The 21031-nt window shown below is 45.6% G+C and overlaps 1 protein-coding gene across 1 annotated transcript in view; it reads left to right on the top strand.

Moving 5' to 3' along the window:
- The first annotated feature begins 3897 nt into the window (after positions 1–3897).
- Adgrf1 (adhesion G protein-coupled receptor F1) overlaps positions 3898–21031 on the top strand; it is a 45959-nt gene continuing 28825 nt past the window's right edge. The window contains exons 1-6 of the mRNA XM_057751324.1: positions 3898–3995; positions 13378–13443; positions 15175–15316; positions 17015–17075; positions 18811–18954; positions 20494–20667. Coding sequence (XP_057607307.1) covers positions 15248–15316; positions 17015–17075; positions 18811–18954; positions 20494–20667 — 448 coding nt within the window. The 5' untranslated portion in view covers positions 3898–3995; positions 13378–13443; positions 15175–15247. The remainder of the gene's footprint in view (positions 3996–13377; positions 13444–15174; positions 15317–17014; positions 17076–18810; positions 18955–20493; positions 20668–21031) is intronic.

Genomic DNA, 21031 nt, shown 5'->3' with positions numbered 1-21031 from the left:
GGCCCAGGGCAGCCTGGCCATACATACATGGGCCCAGGGCAGCCTGGTCACACATACATGAGGCCTGAGCTGCACAGCTTCCAAAGCAGGCAGCACCAGGTTCCAGGAAAAGCCATAAGCTGGCACCACCCAGGAGCAGACCATCCAAAGGAAATTTCTAACATTCCAGCCATTGTAGATAGGATCACCTGCCAGCACACACCCATCGCTTTTCACCAGGATACCCCTAGACAAATGTCAGCCAATCAGGGGTCCTGAACCTTAGAAATCCCTCACCCCCACCTTTGCTATTCTAAAAACCCAACCTCACCTGAGCTCGAGGCTCTTTAATTACCCCACGTGGGACACATAGAGTCCAAGTTTGCAAACTTGTGGAAGAATAAAGGCTGTTTGCCTTTATATACAGGACACGGTCTCCTAGTTGGTTTTGGAGGGACACTGTGATCTGGGCATAACAAGGAAGTCACCCAACATTGATCTCTGACCTTCACATACATGCACACATGTGTATACATACGTGCATATCACACATACAGAGAGAGAGAGAGAGAGAAAGAAAGAGAGAGAGAGAGAGAGAGAGGCAGAACGAGGGAGGAAATGATTCATTTGCTCTGTGGCTCCCAGCTCCCTTCCCAGCACTATCTTCAGCATGTGAACACGGCAATCTGAACGGAGCCATAGATGACATCTTACCTAGCTCCTCCGAGTTTCCCTGGGACCCCGGATGTGTTGAATGAAATGGTAAACAGATTCTCTCAGCTGTGCAGGGCTCCACAGCATCCCACAGAAGGCTCAGAGTCACGACCCTTCCCCTCCTCAGCACCGGAGCTTACCTCTGCCTTTGCTGTCCAGCATGGGCCGGACGTTTGTGCTTGTGTTCCTCCGTTGTCTTTGGGAAACAGCCACTTGCAGGTTAACAGAGTAGACTTTAAGGTCAGGCTGTGGCGGCTTCCTGGTTTATCATTTACTCAGCCACTCTGTGCCTCAACGTCCTCATCTATAAAATGGGAGCAATGGTGGGAACTATCAGCATGGAAGTTGCTCAGAACAATATTTAGTAAGTTCTCTGTAAGTCATGCTGGAGAAGTGCACGGCGCTAGACTCCTCTCGAAGCTGCTCTTCGGGGTCAGCTCCCACGGTTGTGACTGGTGTGCTTGTCTCTGGTATGGCAGAGGTTCCCATAGTTTTCTAATCTTGTCTTCTGGGGATAAAATCTTTTATCTTATGATCCTCTTGCCCCCACCTCCTCAATGCTGGGCTCATAAGCATGTGCCACCGCAGAAGGCCTGAATATCCTTGGGCTTAGGTTTGATAGCAATCCCATTGTGTGATACTCTATCCCTCAAAAAGTGTGTACCGTAAGTCACACTGCTCAAGGCTGAAGGCAGCGGTTCTCACCCTTCCTAGTGTGGCAGCCCTTTAATACAGTTCCCCATGTTGGGGTGACCCCCAACCATGAAATTATTTAGTTGCTACTTCATAACTGTAATTTTGCCTCCTCTAGCACTGCACACCCACACATATACTTACATACATGTAGGAAAACACTCATCCACATAAAATCAAAGTAAATAAATTGTTAAAAACTACACATGAGAATAATACAAACAACAACGTTAGAAAGCTGTGTCCGTTTATCTAGTTATTTACTTTGGGGACAGGACCTCAGGTATCCTAGGCAGGTATCAGATTCACTACAGGAGTGTAGGTGACCTTGAACTCCTGATCCTCCTGAGTGCTGAGATCACTGGGTGTCTCGCCACACCTTACTTAGCCCCAATCTTTTATGGGAGACCAAGCAAAAAGCAATCCGGTTCGCCACACAAATCAGCAGATGAAGTCAGTGGGGTTCAAAGCTCTTCCTTATCTCGGGTCTTGCTTTTGGTTCTCCTGAATTTGTGGAATTTAAACCGATGAGATGTACGACGCGTGAATGCGTGTTTAGCTTGCGTTTTGAACGCAGGTGAACACTTCTGTTCAGGCTAGGTGTGTTATGTTAGAGCCAATGAAGCATGTTAATCAAATTAGAGGGCACAGGTCCTCAGCTCTGCCTCTGTAGGTTAGCCCAGGTCTGGACTCACAAGGGCAAGACCTAGGGGCAGTCACAGGACCAATCCCACACCACTTCCTTCTCTCCGTCCTTTGTGACATCTATGGTATGTCCCACAGCCTGACCAGGAAGTCCTGAGGAATCCAGCTCCACGTGTTAACTGGCTTTTATGAGGAAACCAGAAGAAAGAAATAAGTGGTTTATTAGTGAGTCATCAGTTTAAACTAATGTACCTTATTTCCGAAATGACCTGAATGTTGGACACAGCCTGATCCCTTTTATTAGATTTGGGAATTAAAAAGCATCGAGTGTGTTTAGTGGTTCAGATTCGCATCCTCCTGTTTCCAAACCAATATAGTCATGACATTCCCTAAAGGCCATCGCTTGTCTCACTTTCTAGAACCCTCTAACAGGCCTCTGGTCTAATAAGAAGTGGTGGCGCTCCCACTGGTGCTGAGAGCCATGTGTTTGTCCCTAAGAAGTGGTTGGGATCAACAGAGCGAAGGTGAGGGAGGGACCTTTCCTCTGAGCCTCTAGCTGAGTCATCTTCAGCCCTTGTCAGATGACCATTGTTAATCCTCCATTGCTTCCCATCCCCTCCACCCCTAGTGTTCAACTTCACAGCCACCGTCCTGCCCAAATAACCCGTACGCTGTTGGCCCCATTTTAGTGATTTCTGTATGTACATTTTTATTTTAGAGAGTCTTTTTATATTTAACCTGGCTGGCTTGGAACTCACTTTATAGATGGCCTCAAAGGCATGCAATCCCTCTGCCTCAGCCTCCTGGGTGCTGAGACAATAGTGTGCCTCACCACACACACCTGGCTAGTCCCACTTTCGGAGCATCTTGCCATGAAGATGCCAGTAAGGTAGGTGCTGCTGCAAGCCATTTTAATCTAGACAACAGCAGAAGAAATGTCATCTATAATCCCAGACGGCTGGGTATTGGGCGAGTGCTAAGTTCTCAGCCATTTGTACTAAGTGGAAATCTGGTGCCAATCCACAACTGGTTGGTTTGGAAACAGGCAGAACTCTGCAGGAAGAGTACAAGAAGAGATTGAAATGACCTCAATTCAGTTAAAACTTTTCTTTCCCCAAGACTGGAGGATTGAGAAGGGAACAGTGCTTGGTGCCCTCAAATCATGGGGGCGGGGGGTTCATTCTCCATCACTTGAACCACAAAGCAATTCATGAGCCAGGACGCTCATCAATGCATGGCAGCCGCCCTCACAACAGACCCAGCACAGTTTTTAAAGTGGAAAGAACTTTAGATAGTAAACCAGTCATTAACAAATGTCACTCACCTTCAGCATGTTCCTGCCATCTTGTCTTGCCAGTGCTCGGTCCGTGCTTTTCCACAAGGAGGTGTAGGGGTCCTTCATCTGGTAGAGAGTATGGTGACTCTTTAGCCTTGAGTGAGAAGGTTCGACGTGGGAACACCTTACCTACCACAGAGCTCACGCACCTCCCCTCCCTGGACTTCCGCAGGGAGGCCTGCATTCCTTCAGCCCTGTGGGGTGTGACCCTGAGTGTCCAGAACTGGACAGGAGCGCCCGAGGGAGGGAGTGGCCTTTTGTAGGGTCCTGATCTGCACACCCAAGAGCATATTTGTCCTCTTTGTAGCTAATGGTCTCAGCCTCTCCTCTCTGGTGACAGACGCAGTAAGTCTTGAATCTCTGAGCTGTTCATTATACCAGCTCGGAGCCAACGGAGGCTCCAAGAGGAGGGAGAGGGAGTGGAAAGTGTCTTTGCTTTCCTTCTGCAGAGGGTGTGCCCTGGGGTTTGCTGGCAGAGGCAGTAACCTCTGAGCTGCTGAGGCACCCGTGGACCCGTGGTGGTCAGGACTGCTCTGGTCCTATCAGCTCTCACGGCCACCCGCCAGCAGAGCCAGTGGTTGGAAGCTCTGGAGAAAGGCTCAGCCGCGCCGTGAGACAGGAGGCTCAGGTAAGCTAATCACTCTGTTTGACTCTTTGGGACCTGAGCTCTGTTAGTTAAGCTGTGTTTTACTCTGTGAGGGATATTCTGATTTCAACATCTCATTTCCTGAAAAGATTCAACAAGGAAGAGTGTCTTTGAAGCAATTATTAGAAACAATGGAGTCCTGTCCCTTCTTGACTCTGTAACTTGAGTTGGTTTTTCTCATTCTTAAATGCGGTTTTCCGGCTGAAAGCCAAGAGTTCTACCCAGGGCAGGGCAGGCTCACTGCCATCGACCTGGAAGGTTCAGCTGACTAGCATATGTCAGCTTCATCCAGGGAACCTGCTAAAAGTACCATTTGTTCGGCTGTATCTAACTAGCAACGGGGCAGACACTCTTAAAATTCAATCATGCTTGAGACGATGAAGTTGGATTTTATTTATTGGGTTTGCTTGTTCAAGACAGGATCTCATGTAGTCCTGGCTGGCCCCAAGCTCACTATGTAGCCTAGGCTGGCCCCAAACTCACTCTGTAGCCCAGGCTGGCTTTGAACTCCTTATCCTCTTGCCTCCTTCCAAGTGCTGGGATCAGAACTGTGTGCCGCTGCCATAAGTGACCGAAACAGTTAGTTTATTTCCACTGTAGGGTGAATCTATTGAAACCTTGTCCGAACCAGTATAAACCTGAAAGTTATCTCCCAGTTGAACTCCCTCAGTGACCTTCAGAAAAACAACCAACCTTTACAACTGTTTTCCTCGTTCCTCAAGTAAACATAAAATGACGTGCCACATTTTACCCCACAGATCTTAAAAATTCATAATTTTTATTTTCCATAAAAATTTCACTTATAGTTCAACATGGTGTCATAAACCTGTAGTCCCAAGCCCCTGGGAGTCAGTGGCAGAAGGTTCAGAAGTTCAGGATCATTCGTAGCTTTACAGAGAATGTAAAGCCAGCCTGAGCCACCTATCTGAATCATAGGAAGGGATTCACTTACATGCACATGACACCTCGCGTCCTCACTCATGGCAGCGACAAAAAGGTAGACCGGTTCTGAAGGAAGAATGTACCCTAGGTGCAGGGCTGGCCTCATGGCTCAGCAGATTAACGAGGTGGCTCAGATGTGTGGTGTGAGCTGGATTTCTGCAGATCAAATAAAGATAGGAGAAAGCCAACGTTACAAAGTTGACCTCTGACCTCCACACATTCGCATGGCACTCACATGCCCTCTTGCATCATACGTTCTTGCTCATGCGTGTGCATACACACATGCACGCATGTGCACGCACAAAAACAACAACAACAACAACAATAATAACAATAATAATGACCAGAAGGTCAGGTGGGAGGGGATGTGGAGAAGTAACAGCCTTGGCTTTTTCATGATAGTCTCTCTCTGTCTCTCTCTGTCTCTCTCTGTCTCTCTCTGTCTCTCTCTCTCTCACACACACACACAGGCACACACACACTCGCATGTTAGAGATTACAGAAGAGAAAATAGCAAAAATGCAAAAGGGTATATTCTACAATCAGTCATGACATTAACATAAGCCTTTTGTTATATTCTTTCTAATTTCATTATTTAAAACTCTACTATTCACCCAACCAGAACCGAAATTAAAATCCATCTCTCTGATAAAAATGGCTGGGCAAGTCATGAAGCCTTGAGTAAGTTGCTCGGCTCTTCTTGTAAGAAGCTGGAGGCTTGTTTGATAATAGAGTACAGATGTGGATAAAAATGGAAGCTGAGAAGGTGTGTGCTGAGCCTGTAGATTCCAGTTATGAAGGCTCACGTTGCTCACAAGTTGATGTGGCGTGTTGCTGGCAGCCACACATGTCTTACTTCTTCCAAAAGATGTCCTAACAGCGTCAGCATCACCATTCTAGAACTTTTTCTCTTGCTAGGCTGAGGAATGGTGTGTGTGTGTGTGTGTGTGTGTGTGTGTGTGTGTGTGTACATGCTATTATCTGTCTTCTGCTGCCCTTTCCACCTCAGTTCAAAGACTGAAAATACACTCCCAGACAAGAGAAGTAAATGCACACATTCATTTAAACCAGGACACAAGCAAATGATTTTTATTTACTTACTTATTTATTGTTTATTTTTGACACAGGGTCTGTCTATGCAGCCCAAGTCTTAAACTCGATATCCTCCTTGCCTCTGCCTCCTGAATGTTGAAATTATAGGTGGGTGGTACCGTGCCTGCCAATGAATGAGTTTAACCTTTTGGTTCAGAGCAAGAAGAAATAGAATAATCATAAGGGTACAGAATGGGGTCAAGGCCGTGGAAGGTATGTGTGTCACGAGGTAAGGAGTTCAGAAAGTGGAAGGGTGGCACTGTCTCACTAGAGAAAGAATCATCCCATGATGTCAGGGTGGCCCAGTTCTTTATTGGGTAGATGTATGATCTTTATGGCTGTGAAATTTATCTTGGGACACGGCAGGTTAGAGTGAAGGGTTCACACTATTGTGGCCTCTTGGCCACTCCCAGCCTTGTAGAGACTCCGGGACTAGCACATTCTCCAGTCATACCCTCCCAGGTCAGTCACATAACATGCACGAGGCTCCTGTTCATTATTTCATTATTTTACTATGGTGCCATCCCTGGGCTGGTGGTCCTGAGTTCTGTAAGAAGACGGGGTTAGTAAGTCAGGGGCTTCAAGCCAGTAAGCAGCTCCCTTCCATGGCCTCTGTATCAGTTCCTGCCTCCAGGATTTTGCCCTGTTTGAGTTCCTATCCTGACTTCCTTCAGTGATGAACAGCAATGCTGAAGTGTAAACCAAGCAAACCCTTTCTGGCTGGGCAGTGGTGGTGCATGCTTTTTATCCCAGCACTCCAGAGGCAGAGGCAGGTGGATCTCTGTAAGTTCGAGGCCAGCCTGGTCTACAAGGGCTAATTTCCGACAGGCTCCAAAGCTACAGAGAAACTCTGTCTCAAAAAAAAAAAAAAAAAACAAAAAACAAAAAAACCAAAACAAACAAAAAAACAAACAAACAAACCAACCCTTGCTTTTTGGTCATGGTGTTTTGTTGCAGCAATAGAAATTCTAAGACAAGCTGCATCTATCAATATTCAAAGTAGTGAACCTTCTGGAACAGTGCCTTCACCCTAACCTGGAAAGGTCCTGGCTGGCCTGAGATTTGTATATGTGAGAAGATATAGGAGCCCTTAGGGAAGGTCGTGAGGTTGCTCTTGGTTCTGCACACAGCATGGAGCCTGTAAGGCTTCTGGGTGTAGCTGGAGACTGTTAGCATCTTCAGGCTCGCTGGAGCACCCAGCAGTGGTTATTTTTGCAATGACCACTTGGAGGACCTGGCTTAAAAACTTGCTTTTTCTCTAAAGAAAGTCATGACGCATGCTCTATATTCGTACCACGCAAGAGGTAGGGTAGAAGGTCAGAGGTCACCTTCATTTTACCCTCATTTTAAATAGATCTCTCTAACTTGGTTGTGTTGACATGGTGGCGCACACCAGTAATCCCAGCAGAGACAGGGGGATTGTGAATTAGAGACCTCGATTCAAAGTAAAGAAAGTAAATATCTCAGTCAGGAGGAATTTGCAGCAGCTTGCCTCTGTTCACAGGTGAAGACCCTGTGTAACACTCTCTCTAGCTCCTTCCCAGAAGGTCCAGCTTTCTTTGTCCTTGTGAAACAGAGTCTCTTCCCACTCAAGGCACTCAAATCACTCATGGTTCCTAGGATGATTACCGAGAAACATGTATGCTTCCTTTTCCCAAACAACGGGACTTGTTTGTAAGGTACGCAGATAGGGATCACATTGCAGTCCTGAATTATTAAAATCACGCTCCAAGAAATAAAATCTGACTGACCCATTGACTGAAAAAGATGATTTAAGGAAATAATGACACAGAACTTGAGGAAATAGTGATGCAGTGAAGAAGAATTCAGGTCTATTCTCTTTATGTTCCATGAATCAAAACAATTCTTTGTAATTTGCAAGGCTACCAAAAAAATTCACCATGCAGTCTTCTTTACACAGTGGTTGAAAACAAATCAATTCGTCTGATAGGCAGAATGCCCACGAAGAAGAGGTGACTGAGCTAAATAATTCGTTGGCTCCTTTAAGACTAAGAATTAGTAAAAATTCCATCTCTGTTCCTAACCAAGACCTTAGCTCTCAGTTCATCTCAAAGATGCTCAGAGCTGAATGACCAGTGTGAGGATTTCACAAAACCTTGTATTTAAGCAGCACACCCCAGACTGGATTGGCTCATCCAGGCCTCTTATACCACATTATACACACAGTTATGTGAGAGTATAAAGTATTCATTTAAAATTTTACTCTGCGGGCCTGCAGGGGCTGGGGATTGGAGATGCAGCTCAGCTGGTAGGATGAGGTCTGGGGTTCAGTCCTGAGCCCTGATTTAAATGGGTAGGGGGCTGCATGTCTGCAATCACAGCATGTGGATGGTAGAGGCAGGGTTTCAAGGCTTGGCTGCATAGTGAATGGGAGAGACTAGCCTAGGCTACAGGAGATCCTGTCTCAAAACAGCAGCTACAGATAAACAAACAAAACTCTTTATTGTCATGACTATACATAAATGGAAACCCACTGAAATTGTAAATAATTTTAATATTTTTTCCTCAGAGGAAATTTAGCTCTTAAATTTGATTTGCTCTCCAAAGATTTTTTTTGCCTTCTCCATGCACCCCACCCCCACACTGTCCTCTCTACAAACCTATCTGAAAGGCAAACAGCTCCAGGGGTTCCTATGCAAAGACACCTCCCACAAAAGTGTTACCCCAAGCTCACAGAATGAGAAGCGAAACAAAACTGAGTTTGTTCACATCTCTGCCTAACCCTGGTTGGGCCATGATTCTTTGTTATTGTTGTTGCTTTCAAGACAGTTTTTTTTTTTTGTCCTTTGGAGCCTGTCCTGGCACTAGCTCTTGTAGACCAGGCTGGCCTCAAACTCACAGAGATCCTCCTGCCTCTGCCTCCTGAGTGCTGGGGTTAAAGGCGTGCGCTACCACCGTCCGGTGAGTCCTCTGTGGAGCCCTGCTCTGTCATCCCCATGTGTGCACATGTGCATGTGTGTGTGTAATTTTATGGCAGAGAGGAGAGAGGTCATTCTATAGGGAATGCTTCTATTTATAGAAGAAAAGGCATCATTCCATAAACACTGACGGCAGAAAAGCCCAGATCTCGGTGGTGCCTAAGATGAGATTGCTGCTCGAAATGCTGGAGACTGTCAGTCTATCTATGTGAGCAGTTTCAGGTCTCCATCATGTGGATAAGGAGGCTGCTGTTGACGTAAACAAAGGGCACTCAGTGTCCACAAACACACACCGAAAGAACGTGGAGACAATGTGCCGCCGTCCCCAGAGGCACAGCAGCAAGTTTGAATGATTGTTTGTGGTTACATAAAGGACAGGGATTATCAGGAATGAATTCACTTGAATGAATTCAAGGAAGTGTGTGTGTGTGTGGGGGGGGAGATCTCCCACCACGGTTAAGTTTTTCCACAGATGGTAATGCCAACACAGCTGTCAACCAGGCATTAGCCACCCCCAGAGTGAAATGTGATGTAAATACCCACGCTCTGGTGACAAGGACAACCCACCTGTGGATTACACAAAGATTTTGGGCTCGGTCGCTCTGGCTTGGAAGGAAATGGATTAAAATGGCATGAGTTTTGTGTCTAAGAATGCAGACTTAAGGAGGATGTATATGGTTACTACACACACACACACACACACACACACACACACACACTTTACTTTCTTTAGGTTGAGGGTACTCCTTTGAGTGAGGTCATTTAGCTCCTGGAAGAAATGCACCCTGGTTGTTACCTGAAGACCTAGAGGCCACAATATCAGTGGTGTGGGTCGTCACACCGACCGCATCACTTGGATCAAGTTAATTTGACTCAGAAATGAAGTGCAGTTCTGACGTAATCCAGCAAGGAGCTGCACAAACAGCAATAAGGTGGACATAGTAAAGTACTGCTGACCTGTGTGGGCGACAGTGGACAGTGGTCACTGTTTGGGCCACTTTACATATAGTAACTCATTAGACTCTCCCAGGAACTTGGGAATTAGACCCCGATTCCCTTATCTTTCTCTTTGGTTTTCAAGACAGGGTTTCTCTGTATAGCCTTGGCTGTCCTGAAAGTCACTTTGTAGTCCAGGCTGGCCTCGAACTCACAGAAATCTGCCTGCCTCTGCCTCCTGAGTGCTGGGATTAAAGGTGTGCGCCACCACCACCTAGCTTGACTCCCTTATCTTAAAGGTAAATAAATAAAGACATAGAAAGCCTAGAACATAGGCATCCAATTGGGAAAATCAACACTGGAGGAAAGCCAGCCTAGCTCTAGAGCCTGTCTCCATCTGTGTACCTTGAGATGCCATTTCTCTCCCTTTAGCTTGTCCAATACAGGATGCCCAGATAAATTTGAATGTCAGATAAATTCATCTTATTTGACAATGGAGAATATTCCAAGTACCACACAGAGCAAAACTATCCTAAAATGTTATTCATTACTTCTTTGAAGTTCAGATATACCTGCCTTGGGGTTTCTTGTTCTTATTTAATGAATTGTCCAACCCTGCAACACAGGAAACTCTACACACTAAGGAACCAGAGAGGAAAACCATTAGTTCAAGCCTTAGCGCCGTGGTGGTTGATATTGATGTGAACCTGTCTATGAGTGACTTTCTGAATGAGGCTAAATGAGGTGGGAAGATCCTTAATGTGGTGACCCTATTCCAGAGACTGGCATCTGAGACTGAATATAACAGAGACACGGGGCTACCCACCAGCGTGAGCTCTCTCTGCCTCCTAAATGTCATTGCAATGGGATCAGAAAATTCAGTCCCTGCTACCATGCCCTCCTGGCTTAGCGGACGGTACCTTCAAGTCATGAGCCAAAATGAGTCACCCCTTATGCCAGTTGCTTTTGCCTGATGTTTTGTCATAGTATGACATTGACATACTATAGGAGACACCAAAACCTGGACCAGGTGGCCTATGGTAGAACCAGTTTAAGTATTTAGATCTTTTACCTAGCCTAGAAATCGTCCGGAAGTACGTCCACCTGGATATAAGCATTGCTGAACACCTTTAATAGTATCCATAGCTAGGCTGAACTTGTTCAAGGTTTGACAGGCTTTAGGGAAAATATGTATGCCTCTGTTTTCTAAAGAGTGCCAAAATGTTCTCTTCTATTCTCAATCCTTCCCGTTTCTCCTCTGCTGCTTCTTTCTTTTTTAGAGGCATTTTTAAAAATGATTTATTTATTTGTTTTTGTTTTATATGCATTGGTGTTTTGCCTTCAAGTGAGGGTGTCAGATTCCCTGGAACTGGAGTTACAGACAGTTGTAAGCTGCCATGTGGGTGCTGGGACTTGAACCTGGGTCCTCTAGAAGAACAGTCAGTGTTCTTAACTACTGAGCCATCTCTCCAGCCCTTCCCTTCTTTCTTTATGGTGTATCACTTCATGATCAGCCTACGGATCAATGCAAACCTGGACTGTACATCACTGATTACCATTTCTGGAAAAGTCCCAAGAGGCAGTCCAGAGGAAGGGTCAGAGGAATAATGAGGTGAAGAGGAGACTTCCTTAGGATGGCTGGAGCTGTCACTCAGGCCTTCCAAGCTGGGTTTGCAGCCTGAGGCTGCACACGGGAGAAAATGTTCTTAGCAGGAGAGAACAGAGAGTTGTGGGAATCACGTGACACCCAGGCCTTTCATTTCGGAATAGTCCTTGGCATACTGAGAGGGGACAGGTGGGACACATATACAGAGACTGTTATCCTATCTGTCAGCTCCAGGGTTACAAGCCACAAGCAAAAGGATACCTGGCAATTCAAATTAGAACAGTCTTCCTGGAAATGGAGAAAAAGAGGAAGCGGATAGCTTCACCTCCCCTTGCTATGCGACTGTACTACATCGAAGAATTAGCTTAGTCACGCTTGACAACACTAATAAAACTGAAATAAAATAAAACAAAGGAAAATATCCAAGGTTTGGTTACAGCCAGTAGTGTGGATATGCATACCCATAATCTCAAGAAATTCAGAAGTAGAGCCAGGAGGATGAGGTGTTCACGCTCACCCATTGCTGCACAGTGAGTTTGCAGCAGGCCTGTGCTACATGGGACCTTGACTCAAAAAACAATGTGCTTATTAGTTTAAATTGTCACCGTAATGTAACTTAGAGTCATCTGGGTGGAAAGCCTCACACGAGAAACTGACTGCATTGGGTTGGCCAGTAGGGAATGTGCTGAAGATCATCTTGACTGTTAGGTGAGGGCTGAACTCACCATGAATGTAGGCTTTCTTTCTCGTGGCTTTGTCAGGACATTTTATCATAGTAGTGGAAAAGAAACTAGAATGCATACATACACACATACACACACGCACAGAGTCACACAGACATACGCAGAAACACACATACAGACACACGCAGGTGTTGTGTGCACACATACACAGACACACACGCACAGAAAGAGACAGAGAATATCCAAAGTACAACTCAGAAAAGAATCCAGTTACTCTGTGTGTGCATGTACATATATTCACATATAAAATAAAATACTCATTAACCCGATCATTGTGGCTGATACCTTATGTCTGCCCTGAATACATGCAGTCATTTTCTCATCATTATTTCCTAAGCAATACAACATAACATCTGTTTCCATAGCGCTTGCATCACACTGTGTTCAGGTGATCCAGAGATGACCTGGAGCCGGTGGGAAGATGTGTCTCAGTCACTGTCAGATACTCTACCCTTCCTTAATGCTTTGACCCTTTAACACAGTTCCGTATGTCGTGGTGACCCCCAACCATAAACTTATTTCCATTGCTACTTCATCACTGTAACTTTGCTACTGGTGTGAATTGTAGTTTGAAATATCTGATATGCAGGATATCTGCTATGCAACTTTGACCCCCAGTAGCGTCATGACCACAGGTTGAGAATCACTGCTCTACCAGTCTGTATGAGGGATTTGTGTAGATCTTGATATGTTCAGTGTCCCTGGACCAATCCCCAAATTCTGACACAGAAAGACAAGTCTGTGTGTATTGTACTGTGTTACCGCAGGCTGGAAAAACTTTTTTGAAATGTTCTTCACAGACAAATACCCCTTAGCTTGGTTTTGGAGAACAGTGAATGCAGGCAGTAACAGACGCACTTAAGAGCAGATAAGCCAAGACCTGAAAGAATGAGGCATAGGCTTCCACCTGCAGACTCACCCAAGATCTAAGAGGAGTCTTTGGCAAGCAGGAGGGCGGGATGTGAGAGGACCATTCCTTCACCCCAGAGGGCAAGTGATACAGATGTCGTATGTGCACCACGCTCCCTTAGCAGGCCCCAGAAGGCCCTGGAAAACCGGCCATGGATATGGTAGTCCTCCCCCATCCCTGATGCTTTCCTCTTCAGGTCTGAGAGCAGCATCCGGTGGGGATGACAGTGTGCACATTAAGGTTAAGTTCATCGAGGAGCAAGGTAAGTGGCGGAGAGAGCCCACTCTGTACCGATCTGTACGCTTACTCCAAAGGGGGATTACTGAGTTTGGGAACCATTTTTAAAACGATTTCCTGTGGAGCTGTAAAACAAATGCTGATAGACCAGGGAAATAATCCTTTATGTTCTGTCACTGCCGTCCAGTTAAGCTTTCCAAAATGATGGAAGTATTCTGTAGCGTGCTACTTAACATGGTAGCCGCTAGCCACTTGTGACTTGTGAACCTTAGACTATACCCGGTTGCTGGAGATGCGTCTCAGCTGATGGAATGCTTGTGTAGCATGTGTGAATCACTGGGTTTATCCCCAGGACCACACACTCTGACCTTGGCGGCACATGTTTATAGTCCGAGCATTTGGGATGCACGGCTGAGAGAATCAGAAGTTTAGCCTTATCCTTAGGTGGTAGTGAGTCTGAGGACAGCCTGGGCTACATGATATCCTAGCTCCAGAACACAAGGACAAGCCGGGCAGTGGTGACGCTTGCCTTTAATCCCAGCACTCAGGAGGCAGAGGCAGAGGCAGGCAGATCTCTGTGAGTTTGAGGTCAGCCTGGTATACAGAGCAAGTTTCAAGACAGACTCCAAAACTACAGAGAAATTTTGTCTCAAAAAAACAAAAGTAAAAACAAAACAAAATTACAAGGACAAAATTGTGTTTCTTTTTTTTTTTTTTTTTTTTTGGTTTTTTGAGACAGGGTTTCTCTGTGGTTTTGGAGCCTGTTCTGGAACTAGCTCTTGTAGACCAGGCTGGTCTCGAACTCACCACAGAGATCCGCCTGCCTCTGCCTCCCGAGTGCTGGGATTAAAGGCGTGCGCCACCACCGCCTGGCAAAATTGTGTTTCTTGGTTAATGCAACTGATGAACTGATTGTGTGTGTATGTGTATGTGTGTGTTACTGTAGATTGAACTCATGCACACTAGGCAAGTGCTACAGTCTTCTTCTGAGAAACTGAATTTTAAATACAATTTTAATTAAAATTAAAAATATAGAGGCCTCATGTGCCTAGTGGCTAAGTATTAGACAGAACAATTGTAAGTTAGCATGATTTTTCTTTGATATCAAGTAGCTTGGATATATAAAAGGTTAATTTTGTGACCACGTCTGTATTAGTTATTTTCCTATTGTTGTGATAAAGAATCATAACGGCAAAAGGAAGACAGGGTGTATGTTACTTTACTGTCCAGAGGGAAAGTCTATAATGGTGAGGGAGACATGGCAGCAGGCAGTGGGAGCAGGAGGTTGAGAGATCATTTATTCCAACCACAAACACAAAGCAGTGTTTTGTGGAAGTGTGAGGCTGTAAACTCCCCAACCTGACCCCATGGTGTGCTTTCTCCAGCCAGCCTTTAACTCCTAAAGCCTCCCCAAACAGCGCCACCCACTGCAGACCAAGTGTTCAAACACCAGAGCCCATGAGGGCCAGTTTTCTTTGAAATCATCACAGTGATTTGTGTTGAATTCTGTCCAAATTATTTAATATAAATAGAAACTTAAGAACAATTTGTTACTAACTCCATCAGTTATCCAGAAGGGAGCTTGCTAAACTGGCTGGTTATTACTTTTAAATTTAAGCACTCCAAATCTATCTTTAACATTTGTGCTTTGTAGAGCTCTTGGATATTTTAAGGGAACAAAGAAAATTCCGGTAAAACTTGAGGGGCTGATGCTGAATGTACCGTTTACAGCCTTGACTCACAATCTTTGCTTTAGTGCACAGCCTCCTGAGAGACCAGACACGGGGTGTCTATGTTCGGTTTAGAGCGGGGAGAAGGCGCTCCTGGAAATGAGAGTTGGGTTGCTGTGGCTCATTGCTCTTTTCCCGGTGACTGAGGGCACCAAAGGCTTCCTGCAGGTGAGTTGGCACATGTCTTCTTTCTCTTGGCAGTCATCTCTCCTCTCCACCTTCCTGCTACCTCAGAATCTGTCATTCTCCAGACAACTGAGCTACAGAGACTGGTGGACTTCACATCAGAAGTCCCATGTTCTTGTCTCGGTATTTATCATCATTCCCTGTGAGGTCTTCAGTAAATTAATCTCTCAAGTGCAGGTGCCTCGATTGCAGACGAGGCTTCTCCCATGGAAATTTAATCGTCTTGGAGATCTTGTCTAACTCAGCACATTCTCTGCCATGGTCTCTTGGGAACAGAAAACCACGTGGGTAGACACTAATAGTTCCAGGGCTGGAACTAGGTGAATTTGCCTACTTAGCACTTACACGGACAGGTTCTGGGGACCCAAACTCTAGTTGGTCCTTACCCTGGTTCAGCAAATGTTTTAACAACTGAGCTATCACTCCAACTATGGGCTACTCGCTTTCTTGATGATTTCATCTCGGATCGTGGCTTGAATGTTTTCAATTCACTGACGATTCCCAGGTGTATATTTTCATCTGGATGCTTTGGCCCAAACTCTTCACTCATGTAGCCACCATTCATGTGGACACTATGGTTCCTCAGCTTCACATGCCCCAAAATGAACCCTGATTTTTCTTACCGAACCCACTCTTCTTTTCCGGTGACACTACTCTCTTTCTGTCTGGGTAAAATGGTGCCATGCTTGAGTCTTGTGATGCTGCGTATGTGAATTGGTTTTAAAATTTACTTTAAAATCTGTCTAGATTTTAAAATCAGACTCTTCTAACTTCTTCCACCACTGTGGTCTCCGCTGAGAGCTTTATGATCCTATAGCCCCTTGGTAACGCCAGAAATGCTTGCATTGTTTCTGTGCTTGGCCGTTCTTAACAGGGCACCAGGATTAAGGCTTCTGTAAAGCAAATCAGTGTGTTCGAACTCTGCATGGCTCACTTAGGGGAAAACTAAAACCAGGGCTGCAGAGCTGACTTGGAAGAGTTCTTGTTCTGCAAGAATGAAGACCCAAGTTTGAGACCCCAGAAAGCACTTAAAAAACCTGAGCATGGTTGTAAGCCCAGTCCAAAAGAGTGGAGATAGGCAGTCACTGAGCCAGGCATTCTAGCTGTAATGATGGCCAGATTCACTGAGAACCTCTTGTCTCCAAGGAATAAACTAAAGCCTGTCAGAGGAAGACTTTCAATAGCCTCCTCTGTTCTTCTTATGGGCACATGGGTGCACTCACTAATATACCCATGTACACACAACACACAAATACACACCCAACAACAACACTTTCCTTCCTACAAAGCGTTAAAATCTTTCTCTGGTCTGATAGACGAACATACCTTGCCTCTGTCTACATGATCCGCCTCTGTGGACTCTGGGCCCCGCCTCTTGCTCACCTCCCTTCACCCACTTCTTCATGCTCTCTGGTCCCTCACTTTACTGTCACAGTGGGCACATTCAGAGCACTGACCCGCACTAATGCTGTTCCTGCCTCTTTGCAAGACCATCACTTTCTCTCCCCCTGGACACCATTACTTCCTCCAGAACAGCCTCAGCAAAGCCTTTCTTGGCCATCTGTCACCACGCCCTGCTTGGATAGTAGATCATCATTTTGGATCACCTGAGAAACTCAACAGACCTTATGCTGTGCAGGTCTCAGAGCTTCACTATAGCCATCTTCTTTCCTTTTGTAGCAGAAAAGCCATGACAACCAAACCAAAGGAGATGTCGGTGTGGTTGAGAAAAGACATTCAGGTAAGATCCTGCTAGACGTCCTGGTACTTTGGGTCCTGATGCCAAGAAAACAGGGTTCTGACCTCAGCAATTGCCAGGGGATCTTAGGCATATTATGAAATAATCTGTAAAGGGAAAATAATAATAATTCTTAAGAGCAAAGACTAAATAACGACACAGTGTATTAGTTGGTATAATTTTGGTGTGGCCAAATGTCTTACCAAAGCAAATGAAGAACCGACATATTTGGCCTCATGATTTAAGAGGCCATGCAGTCCATTCTGCTAGGAAGGAATGGCAGCTGGATCCTGAGGCAGCTGGTCACACGGTGCCCACATTCAGGAAGCTTAGGGAATGATTCTGGTGTTTAGTGTGTTTTCCTTCTTTTCCTTCTATTTAGCTCATGGAATGGTGCTGTACGCATGCAGGGTGGGCTTTCCTTTCTCAGTTAAACCTATCTGGAAACCCCTTCAGATACCTCTCAGAAGTGTGTCTCCTAGATGACCACAGATCCATGCAAGCTGACAAGGAAGATGGGCATCTTGCACCACACCAGACAGGAGCCTGTCCTTTGTTCCTTTTCTCTTGCGCCTCCCTCTTATAATGTAATTAATGGGCAGAGCTCTCAGCTTGGGGATGAGTCCTGGTGTGGACGTTAACATGCACTCCTGATGTCTGAGCACTGAATGTACTTCCTTATGAAAACACTGATCCCCTAAGATGGTTGTAGGTTCCAGAGCAGTGCACAAAAGGCTTCTGACATGCAATGCATTTAAATACACATACATGGCAAGCAGTCATGTGTTAGGCATAGCATGAAAATGTCCCCCATGCAAGGCTACAGTTCTTCAGGAAATGAAGCAAAATTTTTAACACGGAATGCCATAAACAAGATCTTCCCAACAGTAACAATGACAATAAAAATACAGTAAACATTTATTCACTGGACTGTCAGTATGCCAGGCTGTGTTTAGTTCTATTAGATCATGGCAATCTTTATTTAAAAATGGTAAAACTAGGGTTTAGGGCTAAGGGCTGTAAGACAAGATTTAACCCAACCTATCTGGCTTCAGTATCACTAACTCCTGGGAAAGTGAACAGGTTCACATTTACCCTGTTCCCCATCATTTGGGGGTACTCCCAAGACCTGTGGGAATAGTAGACAATATTTGAATCCAATCAGCCTGGCTGCAAAGTTAACACATGCAAAGGCCCAAGGTAAGATTGGTCTTGGCGTAGGAAAGCCAAGGACCCAGGGTTCCAAGTACGGAAGGCTCGTCTTTGGGGAAAGAAAGGAAAGTTATTAAATAACCAGCTGGAGGTGACAACTGTGTACAGACACAAGCCAGGCTCTAGTTGTGTTTTGTTTTGTATTTCAAGCAAATCCCTAAACCCCCACTCGTTAATGAAACATTTTAAAAACTGAGTTCTTTGGAAAGGGTGACGTTGGGGGTTTTATGCTGGAGATATTTCCAGGAAACCAAAGAAGGGTGAGTAGGATATTCCAGCCTGTTTCCCTTGAGTCTGGGGCAGGAAAGAGAGCTTGGGAACTATTGACCTAGCAGAAGTGGGAGGAGAGATCAGTGTGAGGCATGTATGAGGCGTGTCCGCTTGCTCATGCTAAGGCAATGTCTGGACGTGCGGAAAGTAGTGACAAGCATCGGGGACAGTCCAGGAGCTCTAAGCAGTACGTGATGACTGCTAAGACATCTTCCCCCCACACAGGTACCTTCTGATAACCCCTCTCTCCCTCCAGCCCAGGAGTACGAGATCCTGTTTCAGATGACATACAGGGATCCTGGGGAGAAGAGAGAATTGAAAAGATTTCTGAAGCATTTGAAATCCCCGTCACCGTGCTTACACGGGCCCAGCAAGATCATCAGAGTGAAGGCCACCACATGTAAATTAACTTCCCAGGGATGGGGAGTGTAACTGGGGAGAGGGGTGGGTCAGTCAGGGTAGGTAGGCTGTGCTTTGAAAAATGACCGTTCCATACAAACTCTGTGGTATCAAGAACCAATGTTTCTTCTTAATGGGACATGTCCATTGCATGTTGGCAATGGGGCTATGTCTGTGGTCATCCCTTAGGTACCAGATGATGAATGAGATCCTACTTCACATGTATTCATTCTGAGCAACAAAGAAATGAAATCCTGGAGACCCTCACACAGACAATGACATTTTTTAGCTGAGAATGGAAGACACTAATTTTGTTTCTATTTTATTGGCCAGAATTTATTCTATGACTCTATCCAACCTCATGAGGCCGGGATATGAAATTCCAGTATGTATCCATAAGTAATAAGCAAATCACAGAAGTGGTTCCCAGAGAAGTCTAACAACTTGGCTCAAGCTCAGGTCACCTCTACTGCCATCAGGAGTAGGGAACTGAATAGGAATACTCATTCCTTAGTACACTTCAGACCTGTGGGACCAGAAGCTTTGGGGTGAAATGCCCCAGGGGCTTCTGAAGCGTACTAAAGTTTGACAAGCACTTCCACGTAAGTTTCTCAAGCATATCCTGGACTGTCCCCTGCTTACTTCCCCACTCCCCACCCTCACCCTTCAGCTTTTTGTTAAGATGGAAGAACTTTTGATGGGCGTGTCAAGTCTAATACAAAGTAACAATTGCACAGATTTGATTGGTAGACGTTTTTCACCATTACCCCACCTCCAAATCATTCTGCCTTTCTAAGCTTTTTAAAACATTTAAAATTTTTATGTGCATGAGTGTTTTCCCCTCCAAGACAGGGTTTCTCTGTTAGCCCTGATTGTTCTGGACTTTGCTCTGTAGTCCAGCTGGTCTTGAACTCAGAGATTCACCTGCCTCTGCCTCCCAGGTGCTGGGATTATTGGCAGGCAGCGCCATGTTTGGCATGTATGAGTGTTCTGCCTAGTGCCCAAGGAGGCCAGAAGGCTTCAGATCCCTTGGAATTGGAGTTCTGGATGCCTGTGAACCACCATGTGGGTGCTAGGAACCAATCCCAGGTCCCCTGCAGAGTAACAGCTCTTAAAACACTGAATCATGTCTTCAGCCTGGCCACGTAGTTTTTAAGTCCTTCCTTGGTGTGCTGATGGGTGAATGGATGGGGACTCAAATGAGGTAGGGATCAAACACCCTTTAGACCCTTTCAATAATAACTCTTATGTTGTGACTATGTTTCCGTCTTTCTCTTCCATCGCAGTGGATACCAGTGAGATCCGTAGCCTTGTTTTGGATGCTAAGCCAAGCCATTTGTTTTATCTCTGCTAGGATTTCCCCAGCAACCTCAGAATCTTTGGAGTTGGACATTTCTATGTCTTAAATACATCGCCCTCCTCCCAGCTTCTGCAGAGAAATCCTTGGTTCAGATTCCAAGTCAGAGGCAAGGACGGAACAGAAGTTGCTGTAGAAAGCAGACACCGTGAGACTGTGGTCTATTTCTTTTTCTGTGTGTAGACTGCAGAAGCTTGAAGGGGTTCCCGGAGTGTGCCTGTGAAGACAGCTATATGTGGTTTCCTCCCTCCTGTCTTGATCCCCAGAACTGCTACCTTCATACAACTGGACCCCTCCCAAGCTGTAATTGCCCTCTCAAAAACCTCCGCCGGAGTGTCAACTTCTGTGAGAGAGCAAGTAAGCACTCTGGGCTGGGGTACTCTCTTCCCAGGATGCAGCGGAGACAGTACTGTAGTTCTTTGCCTGGCTGAGGGCAGCTGATGCTGAGAGGCAGTACTGAAGTAGAGGTACCCAGTTAGGTTGGCCTAGACCAGTGAGGGCTTCCTCAGCGCAGCAGATCCGAAGCCACAAGATCATGTTTAGATGTCATTTCAACCTCTAGATGCATGCAGCTAGCTCAACGCTGTGATTGCAGAATTCTACTGAGATTTAGAAAGATGCACTATAATCCAAGTAGGCAATGGACTAAGTCAGGACATTTCCTTCTCCCTTGTCTCTTCTTTACCAGCATTAATTCTAGATGTGTGAATGCGGGAGAGAC

The sequence above is a fragment of the Chionomys nivalis genome, chromosome 19 (assembly GCF_950005125.1).
Source record: "Chionomys nivalis chromosome 19, mChiNiv1.1, whole genome shotgun sequence".
Classification (NCBI taxonomy): Eukaryota; Metazoa; Chordata; class Mammalia; order Rodentia; family Cricetidae; genus Chionomys; species Chionomys nivalis.
This window is presented reverse-complemented; position numbering and strand designations above follow the sequence as displayed.